At 49.8% G+C, this 22,088-nt stretch overlaps 1 protein-coding gene across 1 annotated transcript in view; it reads left to right on the top strand.

Annotated features, from left to right (window-relative positions):
• LOC135807192 (uncharacterized) overlaps positions 1-22,088 on the top strand; it is a 70,329-nt gene that overhangs the window by 33,901 nt on the left and 14,340 nt on the right. The window contains exons 3-4 of the mRNA XM_065321206.1: positions 16,030-16,341; positions 20,667-20,759. Coding sequence (XP_065177278.1) covers positions 16,030-16,341; positions 20,667-20,759 — 405 coding nt within the window. The remainder of the gene's footprint in view (positions 1-16,029; positions 16,342-20,666; positions 20,760-22,088) is intronic.

The raw sequence follows: 22,088 nt of genomic DNA, 5'->3' as shown, positions 1-22,088 counted from the left end.
ATGGCTCCCAGTTGACCATGGCCATCATTGGCGACATCTGGATGGCAGCATGGGGGCGAGTACGGTAGTAATACAGTAAGACCTGGAGCTCGGTCAACCAATCAGACGACGAGTCAATGGTCTTACGGATCATATTCAGCAGGGTACGGTTAAAGCGCTCAGCGCTGCCCTGCGACTGCGGGTGGCGAACTGCGCCGTGGCGAACATGCACACCGAAGAGATCAAACAATGCAGAGACCATGGCATTACAAAACTCTGACCCATTGTCGCTGCGAATGACATGTAGAGGACCCCATCGGGTACACAACTCCACCAGGCCGGCAGCAACACTCGACGCGTCATGTCTCTGAAGCGGAATAATTTCTGCCCACTTTGTGAAAGAGTCAATACAGACCAACACACAATGATACCTGCCACTATGACACGCACCCAACTCAAGGGTATCAGTGTGGACTACTTCCCACGGTCGGCTCGGCGAGTCGGAACGCACTTTCGGAACTGGGCCAGCAGACATAGAGCTGGCACAACGACAAGGGCTGCAGTCCTGGACATACTGCTGACAGCTAGCTTGGGAAAATAGCACCGACGTCGGAGACTGCGCCACATGGCATCCCAATTGCCATGGGCAGTAGCAGAATGTGCAGACGACAATACCTCTTCACGGAGCGACATAGGTAAAACGGGCACTGCGTCTTCACCATCTATCGGGTCCTTTACACTGCGGTACAATACACCTTCAACGACTACAAGCTGATGCTGCACACGCTTGAATGCAGCCACAGACACAGGCTTACCAGCTACCAAGTCAGAGATAGTGGCACAAATCAATTCATCACGTTGCTGTTCAGCAGCTATCTTGTCAAGTGAGACAAAAACCGATGACAATGATGGCAACGTCACAGAAACAGAGATACCACACGTACCCTCATGGCGACGCTCATCTGCAGACTTGAGAACAGTCTTGGCGAGAGCTGTCCATCGGTGTGGAACACGGGTCAGGCAATCGGCACAATTCTGCTCACTTTTCACCCACGCGATGGTGACCTTGAGCCCAGCAACAGCGATCATGTCCGACAGGATAGCCAAACGACGTTGCACCAGAAGGGCTTGCAGACCCGACACTTTGACACGGGACGCGTTCCGTAACGTAGCTTGAATCCACCCGTGTACAGTCTTAGAGTCGGTCAGGAGGTGCACTTCACTGACGTTCCAGTCAACAGCCAATTCCAGAGCTCGGATGGCGGCTTCAAGCTCTGCCACATTGATATGCCGCTTGTCGTCCTTGGCCCTGAGCCACGCGCGGTCTTCCACTGTTACACCGCCTGCTTCCAGGACAACACCATACGCCAGGTCAGATGCGTCACACCACACTTGCACTCTACCGGTACTGACTGAAAAATGCCACTGGCCACGCACTGGATCCTCGGTGCACAGATCGGGTTGTTGTATACATTACATGCATCATAGGAGTCGTGTGTCATATGTTTCTCATGCTATTCATCCTTGCACACGCTACACTAGACGTCTGCGTAAGGACAGCTTGCTGGGGTGCTGCATGCATTTATTGCTAGTTCCATGCATAGCTCTTTGCCCTACTGTGGCGGGAAGGTCGTCCCGTGCAGCCACAATGATCAGCTGCGCTACGGAGGTTCAGTTCCGGCAAACATGCGTGCGGATTTGCATTTTACTGGTTGGTTTTGATGTATTTGTAGTTAGTGCAAGAAAAGAGCTTGCTGGTGCAGTTGTTGTTTTGGTTTTGGTTTTGAGTTTAGTTTGCTCTTTGTTTGGTACCTGCTTTGAACGATCGCCTTTTGTGGAATCGTTACGCTCCTTGTGGTACAATAATACAGTCTTCAGAAATATCGAATACATAGTGGTCCTTCGAGCCGGATCTAGTCGCGGTTCATTTTATAACCTCACAAGGATGAGTGAGTCGCGGGCGATCGGACCGAGGCGTAGTGGAAGAAAGACTAAAGGCTGGCACTCGGCTCGATATGGGTTTGAGGAGTCAGATAAAGAGGAGCTCGAATTGAGTTTAGCGAAATTGAATAGGCGAGCGGAGGAACTAAAACTCCTGATCGCAGAGGAGACCGCTTCTATGGAAGCGCTGCATGCAGCCTGGATCGCGCGTGGATTGAGTGAGCGTCATGGACGTACATCTACGGCAGAGCCGAGTCCCGTGCCAGTACCAGTGGCAGTGCCGAGACGACCAACGCCTGCACCGCGATCGCGGAAGACGAGTGCTACTTGTGGTAGTCCAGGAGGTGTTGTCAGAAGATTGGACAGCCGAATGTCGATCTCGGCAGCAGAACAAACTAGTTGTAGTTTTGATCAGCCTGCACTTGATGGAGTAGGAGCGCCTGGAACGGCAGGAGTTCAACTTCAACGTGTGTCATATGCGCCTCTTGCACCTTCACCTGCGCCTCGAACTCGCGTGGAACCCAGACTAGCCAGGTTTAGTAGGTCCAGCGGCAGCAGAAGGCAAGAGCGCAGCAGCAGCGGCAGCAGAAGGCAAGAGCGCAGCAGCAGCGGCAGCAGAAGGCAAGAGCGCAGCAGCAGCGGCAGCAGAAGGCAAGAGCGCAGCAGCAGCGGCAGCAGAAGGCAAGAGCGCAGCAGCAGCGGCAGGAGAAGGCAACAGCGCAGCAGCAGCAGCGGCAGCAGAAGGCAAGAGCGTAGCAGCAGCGGCAGCAGAAGGCAAGAGCACGTCAGCGGCCGATTGAACCCGGCTGATCTACCAGGTCGTGGAGTTGCGGCCTCGCACTTGCAGGATGACGGCAAATGGTGGAGTGGCCCAGAGTTCTTGCAAGAGCGTCCGGAGCGATGGCCGAACAAAGACATCATAGTGCCCCAGGTTCTTCCGGCACTGCTTCAGCGGCCGCACCCGATGACTCTCACTAGCCAGATCCAGGCAGAGCAGACGACGTGCCGCCTGCACCCAGACAACGTCTCCTCCTGGAGCTATCTTCTGCGGGTCACAGCCTGGTGTAAACGGTTCCTTCAGAACACCAGAGGCCGACCTCAGCAGTGTGACAGCAACGCAGGTGCTACCGTGCAAGTATCTCTCAAGAGTGCTAACGCTGTTTCGGTTCCCGAATTGACGGTCACAGAACTCCAAGGCGCCGAGCAGCTCTGGATAAGCTATGCGCAGAGGCAGTGCTACGGAGAGGTAGTGTCAACGCTGAAGGACAAGAAGCCTCTTCCACCCAGTGCACCACTAACGAAGCTACAGCCGTTCCTGGACACTGACGGTCCACCGCTGCTCCGAGTTGGTGGACGGCTCCGGACTTCACACCACCTGTCTGACCAGTTCCGGTCCCCTGTGATACTGCCCGCCAATCATCGCGTCACTCAGCTAATTGTTGGGCATGAGGATGAACGCTGTCAACACGGAGCAGGCACAAACCATCTGCTCTCTAACCTGGCCGATCGGTATAGGATCATCAAGGGTCGCCAGGTCGTTAAATCCTACCGTCACAGCTGTGTCCGTTGCCAGAAGCTGTGGAGACGTGCCGCTGAGCCCAATATGGGGAACGTGCCAAACATCCGGACAAGCGGACCGTTCGCTCACACTGGAGTAGACTACGCTGGGCCTTTCCTGGTCAAGATGGGACGCGGACGATCTCAAGAGAAGCGCTATATAGCCGCGTTCTCATGTCTGCAGACCCGTGCGTGCCCCCTGGAGGTAGTGCGTTCTCTGGATGTCGAGGGCATGGAGATGGCTTTGGCAAGGTTGTGCCATCGCCGAGGTCGACCAACACTGATCCTCTCCGACAATGGCAGTAACTTCGTTGCTACCGATCGTGAACTGCGGGAAGCGCTGAGGGATTTGGATCAAGCCAACATCACAGCTGGGTTGGCGATTCAAGGCATCAGATGGCAGTTTAATCCACCGCGATCACCGCCACCTCTGCCGCCGCCACGGAAACCTCCATGGCCGCTACCTCCTGTACCAATGCGGGGAAGAGCTCGGCCGCACTTTGGCGGAGCATTTGAGAGGGTGGTCGGGGCCTTGAAAAAGGCACTCCAGTCAGTCCTGTACAGGGCTAGCCTGACCGACGAAGAGCTGCAAACTTCGTCGTGGCTCATGTCAACGTCGCAACAGCTCTGGAGACGGCGGCGGACTCAGAGTCGACGCCAGTTCACCCATACCATTGCTGGAAAGTTATCCAGCAGCTCCTCAGAGATGTTTGGAAGCGGTGGCTAAGAGAAATGGTCTCTGCTATGAACATCATGACTAAGTGGCGCCGCCAATCGGGCACGGTCGAGATTGGAGACGTCTTCCTCGTCATGGACGATGCGTTATCACGCTACAGATGGCCGCTAGGACGCGTGAAGGCCACGTTCCCTGGCAAGGACGGCATTGTTCGCGTCATGGACATCCAGGTCAACGGCAAGAAATATCGGCGTGGTGTTCGATACCTAGTGTCGCTCGATATCCTGACAGCTGAAGCAGCCACTGCGGTATCTCAGTCGTCAGCCCTTGACTTGGATGAGTTGCAGTAAGACACTAATGGAACAGACGTTAGTTAGTGACACAGTACACTTTCGTCACCTCATTTTCTCACTGCTTTCTAGAGCAGTAGGCACTTATTCCTCTATGTGCTGTGTGCTACATACTAGTATCTTTCTTTGGTGTAGTTTCACTCTCCCCTGGTTCGTTCAAGGTGTGTTGTATACATTACATGCATCATAGGAGTCGTGTGTCATATCATGTTTCTCATGCTATTCATCCTTGCACACGCTACACTAGACGTCTGCGTAAGGACAGCTTGCTGGGGTGCTGCATGCATTTATTGCTAGTTCCATGCATAGCTCTTTGCCCTACTGTGGCGGGAAGGTCGTCCCATGCAGCCACAATGATCAGCTGCGCTACGGAGGTTCAGTTCCGGCAAACATGCGTGCGGATTTGCATTTTACTGGTTGGTTTTGATGTATTTGTAGTTAGTGCAAGGAAAGAGCTTGCTGGTGCAGTTGTTGTTTTGGTTTTGAGTTTAGTTTGCTCTTTGTTTGGTACCTGCTTTGAACGATCGCCTTTTGTGGAATCGTTACGCTCCTTGTGGTACAATAATACAGTCTTCAGAAATATCGAATACACGGGTAGTGACCAATGACGCGGCCGCACCAGCTAAACAGACTGCGCTTGGTGATACGCGCTGGTAGAGACACATCGATGTCACGGCAAACCCATGTCACTTCGCCGGTTGCATCCTGCTGCAACTGTAAGCCCAGCACTCGAGCTTCAGGCAGCTGTTCAGCAGGTTTAGTTGCGAGGCCGTACTGTGCCAACTTTGCCTCGGCTTCCACCTGGTGATTCTTCGAAACAAACACATAGTCGACGTAATTGTCGGCTCCCGGAACATCACGCAGGACCCACTTGACTATGACGTCCATCATCTTTGGAGCGACAGATAATCCAAAACCCATGCGCTGCATTAAGAATCGTTTGCCCTTCCACAACACAATCTGGAAGCACTGAAGCTGCTCTGCTACATGAACTTGTAGGTAGGCCTTCCGGATGTCCATGAGGACATACTCGTGTGCAGGACCAGCCTGGCGCCACTTGCGCAGCCTGTCTCCACAGATAGGGGCCTTTCTGCCAGGCTCGGACTTCACAAGACGATTCAGCGACCGGTATTCCAAGCACAGTCGCACTGGAGTAGACTGTTTGTGCTCTTGGACTTGCGGGATGAGCGGCAGAACACACTGTGGGGGATCATGGACTGATGTATCGTGCGGGGCCAGCCAGCCATTGTGGATCCACAGATCAACTTCATCTTGGAACAAATTCTCTTGCTCTGCCGTCAACTTATGGCGCGAGTATTCTCCGATACCCGACCCAACATTGGCGTTAGGACCGACGCCATCATTCCATTGCCATGTCAGTTCCCACTGGCTCAGTACATTATTCCAGCGTACGCTGCCATCACTCGTTGAAAGTGTGACGTTACCGACCTCATCCTCATCCACTGACACATACGGTAGTGGATGCTCTGACTTCTTTGCTGCGGCAGCACAGACAGGTTCAGCAGCTGTAAAGACCGCTGACGCCAGATCATCGCCATCGTAGCGTACGCGAACCTTACCCACAGCTGATATCAGGGTCAAGCCAATTAGTACATCTGCACACACTGACTTGAGATCTGCTACAACGAGCGCCTCCACCTCTGTCTGCGGCAGCACAACATTCGCCGAGTCTTGTGGTGATAGTGTGACTCTGGTAGCGCCCAAGACTGGCGCCGTCCATCGACTGCAAAAATCTGCGCATTGGAGGGGGTCAGCTGGCAGTGCAAGGCATTAACCAACTGGGCAGACAGCAACGTTTGGGAGGATCCCTTGTCTACCACTGCAACAGCACGATGTTCCTCCCCGCCAGGCAATTTTGCATCGACGTACACGCGAGGCAGATGAACATTTGTCGATGGCACACACAGAACGTGATGAACGGATTCATCAGAAACTGGAGCAGCAGCAGATGCTGACGTCTTACTACTGCGGGACTTCTTCCACGCTTCTCTCTCGGGACAATCTTTCTTGAGGTGTCCCTCCGCATCACAAAAGTGACAGATCGGACGCCAACCTGAGTTACCACTAGCACCATCTCGTCGTTTCTTTAATTTACTCGGGCAGTTCCGCGAAATATGCCCGACTTCATGACACTCGAAGCACAGCATTGAACTGGATCGTCCTCGCCCGCTGGATGAGGATGACGACTTCACCGAAGACGCTGCTACGGCCGACACACCACCCGACATGTGCGACACCGAAGTGCGCAGGCGACGAACATACGCCATGCAGGCTCCAATTGATGACGTGTCACCATTCGATGTCAATTGGTTGGCTTCTGTCGACGGCAAGCCCCTTATGAACTGCTCGATGAGCATGGGTGACTTGCCGTCCGCTTCGACTTTATGTCCGGCTGCGATCAACAACCGGCGCAGATCCGCAGCGTAGGCATCCACACTCTCGGCGCGACCAAGGGTGCGCGTAACAAACTGGCCATACGCCTGGCCTGTCGACAGCGTGAAGGCATCACGCAGCCGTTGTTTCACACTGTTCTCTTTTTTCTTATCCTCATCAGAGAGCTCATCCCACACTAAAAAGGCATCTCCATCCAAGAATAACGGAAGTTGTGCCATACACTTTTCCTCTGTTGTCCATTGTTGAAGTTGAGCAGCCACCATAAACTTTCTCCAAAAGACATCAAAGTCATCGCGAGCTCCACGATACTGTTTCAAATACGAATCAAATTTGGAGGACATGATGTTCACCAGCACGCGCAACAGTTCCTTTATCGTCCGCGACGTCCAAATTTGTCACACTGACAGCACTGACACTCGAACTTTGATCAGTCTGCTCACTACCAACACCACCGGTCCACGTTGCTGTTTTTGGACTGTATTTCCACGACCGCGACGACTTTTCCGGGGCATCCACGTGGGTTTCGGTACCAAATCTGTAATCGAATTCCTTTCTACTTTAGGTCGGACCCTAGAGCACTACCATTCCGTCTGTAGGCTCCCTTGATCCCTCACGACCACACACTCAAGCCCCCAAATACGGCTTGTTTACAGGAATTAGTCTAAAAGGAGAGTAAAAAGATCCACAAAAGCCAGCCTGATGCCGCGAGGTTCATGCCCTCACGCGCATCAAAGAACCATAGCAAAAATGGCGCACAGCATGATCAGATCACATGATCATGCTCTGATCAGCGATTCAAAGCGAGTCAGACTATGATAACTAAATTATTTGAATCTTTCGAAAAACTATGATGTCAAAACATCAGTACATTTATAGAATTATTTGAACAAGATCGAAGGAGAAGATTGATTACTTTATAATGAACTGCAAATCATGCAATTCCATTACAGACCATTCAATGCTTTTGAAACAAAAAATTGAGTAATACCACAAGGAATGCATGGAATGATCACCTTACCTGAAAAATAGCAATTCCAAGAATGGTGGAAAATCGGCCAATTTTCTGTCCTATTTTTATTTTTAGTTTGGTTGAGGAAGGTTACTCTTTCTCTCTTTCTTCGGAAAGGTTGGTATTTATTGGACATGGTTGGTCTGGTTTGGTTTGGGTGGCAGCGAGACATGAACGATGGGAATATTCAAATGTTCTGAATTTTCAGTAGCGAGCTTCAACGTCCGCGGACTGACGTCCACATTGAAGCGAGAAGCACTCCGACGAGACCTCCAAAATTACCGAATCGACATTTGGGCTTTGCAGGAGACGAAGCTATCGGCTGGGCTTGACGAACAGCTGGACGGGTTTCGCTTGATATGCCCAGCGCCGGAGTGTAGGCACTATGGCTTGGGCTTCGCTGTTTCGTCGTCCCTGTCGAGCAGAATCCATCAATTTTGGACGTTATCCGATAGAGTCGCAGTGCTCACGCTACGGGTCGACGACGCGACCGCTGGTGGCCCGGCGCCATCCGCTACTCCGCTTCTGCCCAGCCGTGGTTCGTCGTCCCTGATAGCTGTAGTAAATATATACGCTCCAACTTCAACTATCTGTGCTCGTGATGCCGAGGAGTTGGATAAATTTTACGTCACCCTAGCCAAGGCGTACAGCCAAGTGAAATCATCGTCAGTAGTTCTGCTGGCTGGCGACTTCAATGCCAAGGTTGGCGGTGTCCGTAACTCTCAAGACTCATGTGCGTGGAGGCACAGGCGAGGCAAGGGGAACCTCACTGGACAGAGCCTCGTCGACTTCTGCAATAGCAATAATCTTTTTCTGTGCAACACCGCATTCCAGCACAATGCTCGGCACAAGACGACATGGACTGGCTGGCGCAAAGACCAGAAAACCAACACCACCGTACCTATCTACAACCAGATAGATTCCATCGTATGTCGATTACAACAGAAAAGGCTGATGGCCGATTGCAGGAGCTATGGCGGGTGCGAAACCTCATCGGACCATCGGCTCGTAGCCGTCAGAATGGACATGCAAAGAATTTTCGGTATCTTCGGTCGCGAGAAGAGTGCCGTGGCAAAACGGGAACGTACGTGCATAGATACATCGAAGCTTTCCGATCCTGCAATCCGGACCACATACAGAGAGAGACTGGCGAACGAGCTGGACACAGCAGCTTGTACCTGGGATAAAACAAAGCCATTCGACACGTGCAACAATGTGCTGCAGACGGTGAACAGCGTGGCCAAGGACGTTTTGGCATACGTCAACTGTAGCAGACACCAGAAACCAGACCCTGCGATACAAGAGCTATCACTCAAGCAAAAGAATATTCGTCTGAGTATCAACAACTCCACCAACCCAGCAGTCAAGGCCAATCTGAAGAGACAGCGAAATGACCTTCAACACACCATCAGAGACAAGTGTCGAGCCAACGCTGAGGCGCTTCTGGAGGCCAAAGCAGCAGAGATTGAGAGGCTGAAGGACGGGGCACGCATGTTTAAGGCTGTGCACCTCATGAGACGACGGAAAGCCCAGAAACCGGCTGTGGCGGACGAGACTGGACGGTTTGCTGGCAGCGACGGTCAAGCGGCAGCTGTCGTCAGAAGTCACTTCATGAAGCAGTTTCAAGGCGATGTCAGCCATGGCATGGACCCATTTGATGGAGCGCCTAGGCATCTCAACAAGCCCATTACATCTGCAGAAGTGATTACCAGCTTTAAGAAACTCAACAACGGCAGAGCAGTGGGCCCCGATCTGGTCCCGGCGGAGCTGCTCAAGTATGGAGGGGATGCTCTGGCGCCAATATTTGCCACGATCTTGAATGGAATGTTTGAGATGCACGAGCACATCGACCTGGGAAAGGGGACATTAATCCCGCTCCAGAAACCCGGCTAGCCAGTTGGACCTCCGAGTAACCTTCGACCAATTGTCCTGCTGACGGCACTGCGCAAAGCCCTCTCCATCATTACTCTTCAGAGAATATCATCACAAGTAGAACAATATCTCTCTTCAACGCACAGCGGTTTCCGCAGAGGCAGGTCAACGGCGGATGTGGTCTGGAGCCACCGTTGGTATGCTGCAGCCTGTCAGAAATACAAGAAGCAATTGGTGGTCCTCGGCATTGACATGTCAAAGGCATTTGCCTGCATCCGCAGAGACCGTCTACTGGCAGTTCTCAATTCCTTCCTGGACGAGGACGAGATCCGTCTCATCCGTGTCCTACTAGCCAACACGTCCTTCTGTGCACGCATCGGCACAGCAACATCCGAATCCGCCGACACCACTATCGGGACGCCCCAGGGCGATTCCTTGTCCCCTGTTCTATTTGTGGTATATCTCGAGGCAGCTTTGCGGGATGTAAGAAGCACTGCTACTGCCAGGGCTCGGCCATCATCGGATCTCGGCTTGCCATTTGAAATTGCGTACGCCGACGACGCGGATTTCATCAGCACAGAGTCTGGCTGGTTGGGTGACCTGGAGCCGGTTATCGGTGACGTCCTCAACGGATGGGCTCTGAAGGTAAACCCGGATAAAACAGAAATTACCGTTCTGGGCCGATCCCTGGACAGGGTGGCGGAACAGTGGCGCACCACCAAGAAGCTCGGCTCACTCCTCGGGGATAGCGAGGATGTCTCTTGGAGGAAACAACTAGCCACTGCAGCGTTTCGATCGCTCTAGTCACTATGGAGCCGGCGCAGTACCGTTGGAGAAGAACTGAGGCTTCGTCTCTACAATGCGTTTGTACTACCAGTGCTAGTATACAACGCCGGCACATGGGGACTTACGGCAGCTGCCGAGGGTGGACTCGACGCATTCCACCGCGGCCAGCTCCGTTCACTGATCGGCTTTGTCTGGCCGCAGAAGATCACAACAACAGCACTCTACGACAGGTGCCAGGCAGAGCCGATCAGCCGGATCATCACCAGAGCTCGGTGGAGGCTATTTGGCCATATCCTTCGACTTCCCAGTGATGCCCCCGCCGTCCTAAGCATGGTCAGCTACTTTCAATGGGATGACCACAAGTGGAGAGGCCGCCCTCGCATCACCCTGCCGGTGAAGCTCGACGACGACCTCCACCGAGCTGCGTGCGGGCGATTGCAGAGCCTGGAAGATCTGGAGCGCCTATCAGACGTAGCTGCAGTTCGAAGGGAATGGAGGCAGCTACTGGATATGATCTGCAAGTAGAGGTTGCGGCGATGAAACCGCGCCGTCACCTTCTTCCCAGATCACGGAAATATCGCTCAATACACTTTAAACATTCTATACACAAAGAATTTACAGCTACGTTTGTGCTTGTTGTCTTTATGTCTCCTATATCAACTGCTTCTCTTACCATGTCCAGCATAAGCGAACGTGTGGACTGTGTTTGTGCATGGGCGACTTGCACTCGCACTGTTGACGCTGCCGCGGGAATGCAAATAATAATAATAATAATAATAATAATAATAATAATAATAATAATAATAATAATTTGAAACTCGGGTATTGAGCCAATAATAAAAGTAGAAAGGAAAAGGATGTGTTGAAGCTAGGTGTCAGGACGTCGAATGTCTCAGTACTCTGTCAGTTTTGTGCCTAGTTGTTGCACTTTCTGACTGTATATAGTATCTAGTTACAGTGGTGGAGAGTTACTCCTAACTCGTTTCCATATGTCCTTTTCCTTTCTACTTTTTAATAATAATAATAATAATAATAATAATAATAATAATAATAATAATAATAATAATAATAATAATAATAATAATAATAATAATAATAATAATAATAATAATAATAATAATAATAATAATAATAATAATAATAATAATAATAATAATAATAATAATAATAATAATAATAATAATAATAATAATAATAATAATAATAATAATAATAATTGTGGAGTCAATGGGCGACTGCATTGGTATGCATTTCAACCCGTCAAAGTCTAGCTGGCTCACTTTGAAACGGGGGAGAGCCCAGAGCGATCAGCAGTCTGCTCTCCAGACACTCCAGGGTCACGCTATTGCTAAGCTGCAGGCGGAGGAGTCCTACAGGTACCTTGGTGTCCCAGAATCAGCACATTTTCACGCCACCGAATTGAAGACCACAGCAAAGTCTGAGTTCGTCCGCCGCCTTCAATTGATATGCTCGTCTCAATTGAACGCCAGGAACTTGGTCAAAGCCATCAACACCTTTGCCATTCCAGTCATCCTCTACTCTCTGTGCATCGTCGAGTGGACAAGGGCAGAGATAGAGGAACTCGACCGACAGACCCGCCAAGCACTGTTTAAAGAACACGCCCGCCACCCCAAGGACTCTGCCGCCAGGGTCCACCTGCCTCGTGACATGGGTGGTCGAGGAATTCTATCATTCCGGGACCTCCTGGATAGAACCCGTGTCCGGGTGGCGCGGTACCTACAAGCCCACCTAAACGTGCCACTGTTGGCTGCTGTTAAGCGCCATCACGACAATGATGTGGCACCGTCAAAATCAGTTACACGTCAAGCCTCCAGACTTCTGGGTGAACTTGACCTACCCGACTTGGAGACTGCCACAAAAGTCATTGTCAAGAAGGCCGTTGCTCTCCGGTGCCTGGCCGTTATCCAAGGTAAGCCTCTCCATGGCCAGTTCTGGAGACGAGCTTCTGATGCTGGCTTGGACCTGGGCTTGAGTTTTCGCTGGCTGAAATCGCCAACGATCAGGCCTGTGACAGAGGGACTCTTGCTGGCTGTACAGGATCAGGCCATTGCGACCAGGCACTATCAGGTCACGGTCATTGGACGGGGAGACGTTGTGGACATTTGTCGAGTTTGCGGCACTCGCGGAGAAACAGTTGATCACATTGTGGCCTGTTGCCCAGCCCTAGCCAAAACACTGTATATCGAACGGCATGACACGCTCGTCAAGTTGGTGCATTGGGCACTATGCAAGCGGCATGGTCTGGGTAGGCCGGGAAGCAACCCGCTGAAGCATCATCTTGTGCCTGTCACCGAGAATCTTGACATGAAGCTCCTGTGGGAGTTCAATATCCCAACGGATACGCAAGTGCGCCACAACCGTCCAGACCTGGTGTTGCGGTCCAGCACACAGGTGCTGCTGATGGATGTCAGTGTTCCATTGGACCAGAATGTTCCCACAAAAATCGCCGAAAAAATAACAAAGTACGCTCCCCTTTGCCAAGAGCTGCGGCGCATCTGGCATGTGGATGATGTCCGCGTTGTGCCCCTGGTTGTTGGGGCGCTTGGTGGACTGACTGGTGTGTCCCTGTCACACTTTGTGTTGGCATTGGCAGGCACTCTGCGCATTGAAAGGGCTCAGCAATGTGCTATCCTGGGCACGCTGAATATTGTCAAGTCCGTTCTTGGCATTCGGCATTAGGCTCCTCATGTTACGGGTAGAGTTAGTCCGTATAAACCTCCAATACCGCATTTGCTTTGACATCCATGAATGTGCAGTATGACGGTCCTCACAACCTGATTTTTCTCTTGCCATTTGAGTATGTCCGGCATTCATCTCTTCCTTTATTTCTATTCCTGTACTGGTAGTCCATTTTTGTGATTACTCTTTTTGTATTCGAATATGTCCTGTCCTCCTCCATCTTTTTGTATTCGAATATGTCCTGGCCTCCTCCATCGTTCTGCTTATTTCTGTCCGTCTCTCAGTTTCTGCGTCGGCTTTCAATATTTTCGCTTTGGTTTTTACAATCCTTTTTGCTTCGGCCTTCATTGCGTTGGCCATTTATCTATTTTTTTCTCTCATTACCCTTGGTCTCTTTTGGCCCGCTGATGGGGTTCTTACCTCATGTCATGACAACGTGAGTGAAATAAAGCCAACTCCATAATAATAATAATAATAATTTCTATTTCTGGAGGTCTAAAATGCAAGGTAACCCCCCTAAAATTATATATTTCTAGTTTCAATGAAGTATGAGGATCCCAAAAATAAAATAAAAAGGGCATGTCCATGAAGAAATTATGAAGCTGTGCACTCAATTGTACTTTGCGGACGGGCATTTCTGCGAAGGTCATTTTTTGTACCAAAATTACTATTTTTCTAAGTAGTCAATGCTGATTGCCAGATTTTCTTGCTCAAATGCTTCACTGTGATGTGTGAAAGGACTTGCAATCACAAAGGGAAGCCAGACAACTGGTTAATCTGAAATATGACCCCAAAACAAGCATATTTAGGCCGAAATCGATAATACACCCCCTCCCCCCAGAAATACACCTCAAAGTGAGGCTCAAACAGCCTTATCTCTGCGGAAACACCCCCTGAATTTTTTTGGGGAGTAACATGGGATGATACAGAGCACACTCACCCCCAAAAAGGAGGGGGGGGTTATGAAGAAAAAATCACCCCAAAGGGTTGGAGCCTCCTCAAGAACATTCAGTTTGTTCGGTCTTCTGGGACTCAAAGACAGAGACATGGAGGAAGGTTCAATGCAATGTAACTAAAGAGGAGATTTGTGTAAAAAAATGTAAGAACTCAAGGTCACAGAGGTCACTTGATTGTGATTTTGTTTCATACCTATCTAATCACGGTTACTTTCTTATTATTATTATTATTCTCGTATCCGTCCTGAATGGGACTCACGACGGCAGAATTAACCGTGAGCATGTGTGTGTGTGAGAGTGGGAGAACGAAATGAAAAAGAAAAGAAGTCTTGTAATAAGGTCAAATTTAAGAAGAGCAGTACTAGACTAAATGGCTGAGCAGAGGTTACTCCATTGTTTTCTGTCGCGGGCATAGGTGCCGAGATCACGAAGGCAGCTGGGCTTAAAAATGCAGATAGGTGTGAGGCGGACGTCTCGCTGGAGACTTGTGGTGAGGCAGGAGCGGGGTGCACCTATTCGAAAGGGCTGACTGGTAGCATATGTACAGAAGGTTACTTTCTTACTCAGCTAAAACATCCTTACTAGTAAGTTACTACCCTAGCTTTCAAGATAATAGTATAACCACTCCAGTTCAGCTTTGGTAAGGATATAGGACCAGGCTGAGGTGGCATGTTCCAGAGGCGGGTGGACATGACCTTTCTACAGATTAGTAAGGCTTTAGGGGCCAAATGCCAAGTTTTTGCAATAGGTCAAAGTTTGAACGAGCTGCAACAAGAGGAACCTAGAAAATGTGTTCTCTGGCGATCAACAAGTAACCGGGAGGCTCTTCAGGTGCTTTTGGATCTCCCATGGTCCCAGTACATGTGTAATGGGTGGGGAAATGAGCGTTTGGATCTCTGCTTTCCATTGCACTTTGAATGGTGAAAATCCGTTGACTTTGAGAAAGGAGGTGAATGAAAGGGTGAGATGAAGTTGTGAATCTGAGGCATCGTCGGGCAGCTTGGAGAGGACATGGAAATAACCCTGACATGCTTATTGTTCTGAAAACGTTACGAATAGCTTCATTTGATCCTGATCTTTCAAACGAGCCATGGATCATGAAAATCCACCAAGGTGAAGTGAAATCGGGATTGAGCTGGTTGCGGCAGTGTATGCAAAACTAGTTCAAGTGTACAATTGCTCTAAAATTGCAGATAACTGGGGAATATGGCTCACATAGAAAGGGTTAATTGTGTAAAGGGGAAGTAATTTTCATCAACCACCACAGCATAACTGCACTCGCCAGCCGACCTCGACACGACGTTGCCACAGCACGCCACCAGCAAAGCGACACATCTGTTGGTACTGAATTCCTTCATTCAGCTGTTTTGATTACAAAACTCTCATCAGTGAAGGTAGATATTGTAGAATGGCCAAACATAGTGAAAGTCACTCTGAAATTGAAAGACACTATGAAAAATTAAGCCAAGACTCGAATGTTAAGCCAATATTGTAAGTAAAGAGAAAGGACCAGTAAGTTATGAGTTATGAAAGAACAGTCCACCAAAAAAAGGTCACGGCACGTGTTAGACTCAGCTGGAGGATAATGACTTTCGGTTTGCGACAGTTCGTTTTTGCTTGGCTTCCCCAGTTCTGTACTTAAGTAGGTATAGCGAGTTTTATAAAGTGTCTCAGGTATAAACAAGTGTTATACACAGCTCTTGGCAGAAACCATAACTCTGCGTAAAGTATGTCACTGTCTGAGACGACATGATTGTATATCTGTTCTACTCTTGTTTGTTGCTGTAGATACACAAGCAGCTTCTATAGTGTGTGACTCACACATGTATACATACCATAGCATCTCATTCTCAGCAGATCATGCAAACCAGACGTGCTATCAACAATATGGTGGTCGTCCATTGTCTACAGACGGGCAGGAACTCAGCTGTGCCTCACAACTGCTGAACACATCGCAAGTCTTGCATGACAACAACATCAGCTACATACCGGTATACACCAACGCCACTAATGGGTCTCATTGCACTACCTACCAACCATCAACCAACACAGTAGGTCAAGACTCCTGCACCATGGCACGACCAACAATCTGTGTGTCTCGTAAGTGCCCCGCTCTGCTAGCATCAAGTGACGTACTCTATGTATGTGTTGGCTGCTCCCGGCTAATGATGCCCCCTCACACCGGAATTCAAGGGTATTATGATTGGATAATTAGAAGTATTCGATAAGAGTGTAAACAGAAGGAGAACAGGACAACGACCACTCAAGACTAGACTACAACAGAACAGAACCTGGAGCATGCGCTCTTCTATGTGAGTGGCTCATTGCCAAGGGGAACGAGCGGGAAATACGAATAGTGAGTATTCAGGTCGTAGCATACATACACCTATTACACTGTGCCCCCCTAGCTAAAATTCACGTCCACGGGAATGAACGAAATACCTAGGAAACAAACAAAAGAAAACAAACCAAATAATAAACTCAGCCCAGGACATAGTCAGCTAGTCGAGCAGGTGCAGTGCGAACACGGCCAGAACGACGAGAAACAGGAGAAGAAGTACGGACCGGACACAGTTACAGCTTTCTTGAGGCGATTGAAATGGACGGTACGTTCACACCCAGGCATAAACAAGGTATACGACGTAGGACCATTCACACGAACAACACGAAACGGACCGGACCAATAACGGTGGAACTTGGCAGACTCGCCGGCATGAATCACCTTATCATGCAGCCAGACTAAACCGCCAACGACAAACGAAGCACCACTGCAGTGAGCATCATACACTGACTTCTGGTGACGATGGACAGCAGCTAACTGAACACGAGCAAGAGAATGAGCCTGAGCTAAACGATCACGTACGAGCTGAACATAGGCAAATGGGGAGAGCTCGGGAGGATCAGGAGGAGGAAAGACCAGATAAACAGGCAGGCGAAGCTCAGCACCATACAACAAACGGGAAGGCGTAAAACCAGTACTACTGTGTACAGCAGCACGGTAGGCGAGAAGAACAAGCGGAAGGTGAATATCCCAATGGACATCTGTAGGGCCAACAAAAGCCTTCAGGTGATGGATTAATGTACGATTGAGGCGTTCAACAAGTCCATTGCCCTCGGGGTGGTAACTGGTTGTGCGGGATTTCCAGATGCCAAGGATGGTGCACAACGACTGGAACAACCGAGCTTCGAACTGAGAGCCTTGGTCAGAGTGGAGGCGACGTGGCGCTCCAAAGCGAGACACCCAACCATGAACAAATGCCAGAGCGACAGCCTCAGCAGTAATGGCAGACAAAGGAACGGCTTCAGCCCAGCGAGTGAAGTAGTCGACGATGACAAGGACATACCTGTTACCGGTTGGAGTCACAGGAAGTGGACCAACGATATCCAATGCGACAAACTCAAACGGAAAACCAGCAGCCATGGACTGCAACGGAGCACGGTGCACTGGATTCTTAGAAGCCAACTGAGCACAAGTGGGACAACTCTGCACATAAATCTGGACATCGGATGCCATACCCTGCCAAAAGAAACGTTGACGGGCCAGATGTAACGTTTTCTCAATGCAAAAGTGACCAGCACCGGGCAGAGAATGAACAGACGCGAGCGCAGCAGACTGCAAAACGACAGGGACAATCAGAACAGGATGTTCGACATCAACAACATGAGCGAACGGGGGATCAAGATACAACACCTTATCGATAAGACGCAACTGAGAAACAGAAGACCAAAGGAATTTCTGAAGACGGCTGAAGGGACGGATATCCTCTTCAGGTGGACGGACAAATTTCCCACTGGCAGCATCGTACCAAGACAAAACCGCAGCGAGATCAGGATCAGCAGACTGGGCACTCAGAATATCCTGCGGCCGAAAACAATCAGGCGGCGGATCAGGAGAACTGACGAAAGTGGCTCCAGCAACTGGCACTTCAGCAGCAGCTGACAGCGGAACATCACGGGCAAGAGGCGGCGGACTCGGCGGAGGAGACGGCACATCGGTCACCACGCGGGACATAGCATCGGCATTCAGATGTTGGCGACCTGGACGGTGGACGACTCGGAATTCATATTCGGATAAACAGTCAAGCCAACGTGCTTTCCGTCCGCGGGGTTCCTTCAGGTTCCGGAGTGCAGTCAACGCAGTATTGTCCGTCCTGGCAACAAATGGTCGTGCCAACAAGTAGTGCCTGAAATACTCCGCAAAATAGACCAGAGCAAGGGCCTCACGATCGCTAGCATCGTAGTTGCGCTCAGCTTTCGTCAGTACACGGCTGCCGTACCCAATGGGTCGCTCAGTTCCATCCTGGATCTGGCTGAGGACTGCACCAATCGACACATTGCTCGCATCGGTGTCCAGAATGAATGCACCTGCTGAATCTTCAAACTGGGGGTACGCCATCACCGGCGCACTGGCAAGCGAACGCTTCAGAGCCTGGGACGCCGCTTCGCAAGCTTTCGACCACGCAAAGCGAGCATTCTTGCTTGTCAGAGCAGTCAGCGGAGCAGCACGCTGGGCGAACCCACGGATGAAGCGGCGATAATATCTAGCGAAGCCAAGGAACTCGCGGACAGCTGTGACAGATTTCGGAGTCTTCCAGTTCCTGACCGCAATGAGTTTGGCCTCATTCGGGGAGATGCCCTCCGCTGACACGCGGTGTCCTAAGAAAGTGACCTCCTCCTGGAAGAAGGAGCATTTCTTCAGATTGAACCGCAGTCCAGCGGACCGAACTCGCGCGAACACGGGCAGCAGAATCTGGAGTTGGCCAGACAGCGTTTCGCTGGTATTCAGGACATCATCAAAGAACACACGGCAGAATGGCTGAGACGGTGTGTTACATAAGCCACTCAGGACTGCTTCCATTACGCGCTGAAATGTCGCTGGGCCATTCCTGCAGCCCAGGGTGACAAATTCTGCTCAGGATTTCCACACACAGTGGACTGAGCAATCTCAGCAGTTGTTTTCTATCACATTGATCAGAGTAATAGTTTTTAGTCGTCCTTGAAACGAACATGGTTCATTTTGTACTCGGATCCCCTCCCCACCCTCTGAAATGAACGCAGCTTGCTATGCTGGACGACGAAAATAGCATGTTAATTAATATGTATGAACATTGTCAGTCGACTTGAGATTTTAGCTGAAACCACTTGCCCTCAAATGAACGATGTTCGTTTCAGGGATGCCAAAAGACTATTTCACCAACCCCAAAGACAATACTATTGATTCTGTGTGTGTGTGCTCAAACAGATATCGTGGTCTGCTTTGCAACAACATCACTGACTGTAGAATTCGTCGATAGAAGCGTGGGCTTATCTGGCTGGGGCAGTGATGGGCCTAATCATGGACATGGCCTTTTATAGTACAAAGGCATGAAATTGTACTAAGTACATGTATGCTTGTTATTATTTGACAAGAGATCAGGTAATCTAGAGTAGGCTAAAGCCAACATGCTTGCCTTGGTATGGCTCATCTTAGTACATATACAGGTCTACCGTCGTTAGTAAATAACCCCGCTAGTTTCAAATTCTTGTCTTATAACCAGTATTATCTACTATCCTGTCGTGAATGTACACACTTCAGGAGTCTGGGGATTTGTGATCGTTGTCTACTAATGAGGTTTGTCTAGTAGTTGATGTCGTACTAACGAGGGTAGACATGTAGTGACAATAGTCGACTGGTCGATCCGATGCAGGGCGCGTCCCTACACCAACACCACCAAGCGGTGCGACCTGTGCCTAACAGAGAAGCTATACATCAGCAATGCAGACAAGGAAACGTCCCTCAACAAGCGCACAGAGCTGGTGTCAAAGTTCCGACACGAATCAAAGTTCTACCTCTGCAATTCTATAACTTAGCGCCCTCCCCGAGTCAGTAGCACCCCCAGTTGGTGCCAACTCTCACCAAGCCAAAATGGCATGAGTAGCATCTTGCCTGTATTCTCCTTTGCCCCGCGGCCCGGTAGCGCCATGGCCGGTGTCATAATATCCCCACGCCACCAGCATAGTACTGAACTGATCACTTACACTGCCTTCATAATACTCCCATGCCCCCCCCCCCGCATAACACTATACTGATCGCTTATACTGCCTTCGCGCTGAAACACTAGCATTGCATACCTGCCATGGGACAACACCTATAGTGAATAAGACCATACAACCCCGACTATAGCCCCAGTCTCCTGATGATTGCTTTTCAGCATGAAACTCGTGAGTAGAGACATTTTATCACTTTTTGTTCCACAGGATTTTCGTGTGTAATCACAATAGTAATATGTAGAGCAAGTTTTTAAAATTCTGTCAATACGGGCACTGCTCAATTGGCGTTACCAGTGTTGTCAACCCAGACAGCAGTATATTTGTTTTTCCTGCAGTGTATTATGCTTCTCTGTTCATTGTTGCAGTTTAATGTGCTTCTGTGTTTATTATCACAGTCTACTGCAACGACAGCAACAACTTGGTAGCAGCACGTAATGAAGACCGGTGTATGTGTAGACCTGGTTATATCAGGACATCCGCACACAGATGTAAGTGATATGGTCCCATCCTAACACATTCTCATTCTGTTTGACTGACAAATTTCGAAGAGAATTGGTGAGCACACATGCTCATTCCCTGCGCACTGCAAATTCACAACTCATTTCATTTCACTGAACCATTTTTCAAAATTTCGAAGGATATGAAAACTTGTGCCTGACTGGTATACCTTGATTGCTTGATCCTGGTGTGTGCTGACTGACGTGAAAAATAGGCAAACTGGGGAGTAGTCACCGCGAGGTGGCCATGATGTTAACACTGGCGGAACAGTCCGGAAGGTTTCAAATCTGACCTTCAAGGAGAATTTCACTTTGTTAGAAAATTAGCGGCCACATGCCCCGTACTGCTCTTTTTCTCTCCGAAACTCAACACTCGCAAGCCAGATATGAAAGAAAGAAAATTCATCAGTCACACCACCGGCACTCGAACCAGGGACCTTGCTATTCGCGAGCAATGCGCTAACCAACTTTGTATTTGCTCGCTGTGGACATAGCTTGATCCGCTCCCCATGATATCAAGCGAATGGCCGAGGGCCCTCTTGATTGGTGTGAGTTGCCAGTATGTTGCAAGCCAGATATTGATTGATTGAAGAAGGATAGATTTACCATCACTGTGGATAAGAGTCATACTGTAGCTCAGTTGGTTAGAGCATTGCTCGCGAATAGCAAGGTCCCTGGTTCGAGTCCCGGTGGTGTGACTGATGATTTTTTCTTTCTTTTATATCTGGCTTGCGAGTGTTGAGTTTCGGAGAGAAAAGGAGCAGTACGGGGAATATGGCCTCTAGTTTCCTAACACTTAACAGTGTGGAAGATTTAACAGAATTTAGAAAGACTGGACACAGGTTTCGCAAAGCGTACAATGCGGAATGCGATGTTTGTTGCTTATGATTGTAGGGGTGAAACGATTAGTTCGAGTAATTCGTTCGAAAATTTCGAACGAGCAAGTAGTTCAGGTACTAGTACTAGAGGGGCTGGGGTGAGGGAAACCGTCACTCGGACTCCCCCCAACGCACACTCTACCAACCGTACCCGCACTTCCCAAACATCGCCACATGTACACCAGACCTCATCACGCACTGAAACACCACCGGCTGCACCAACCAGATCAACGGAATTCTGTGTCAACGTAGAGTGCGGTTGCACTTTTTGAGCTGTGAACATGCCGTTGATCGACTATTCATATCCAAACGATAGCTACAAGCAAGGATCGGTAACCCCAAAGCAGGCATTTGGGAAGCCATGCTTTGATCTCTACGTTGAGGAGGACGACACAGACTCTCGGTCTGCTGGTGACTCTACTGGAGAGGCGAACGTGTGTTC

The sequence above is a fragment of the Sycon ciliatum genome, chromosome 1 (assembly GCF_964019385.1).
Source record: "Sycon ciliatum chromosome 1, ocSycCili1.1, whole genome shotgun sequence".
Taxonomy (NCBI): Eukaryota; Metazoa; Porifera; class Calcarea; order Leucosolenida; family Sycettidae; genus Sycon; species Sycon ciliatum.
This window is presented reverse-complemented; position numbering and strand designations above follow the sequence as displayed.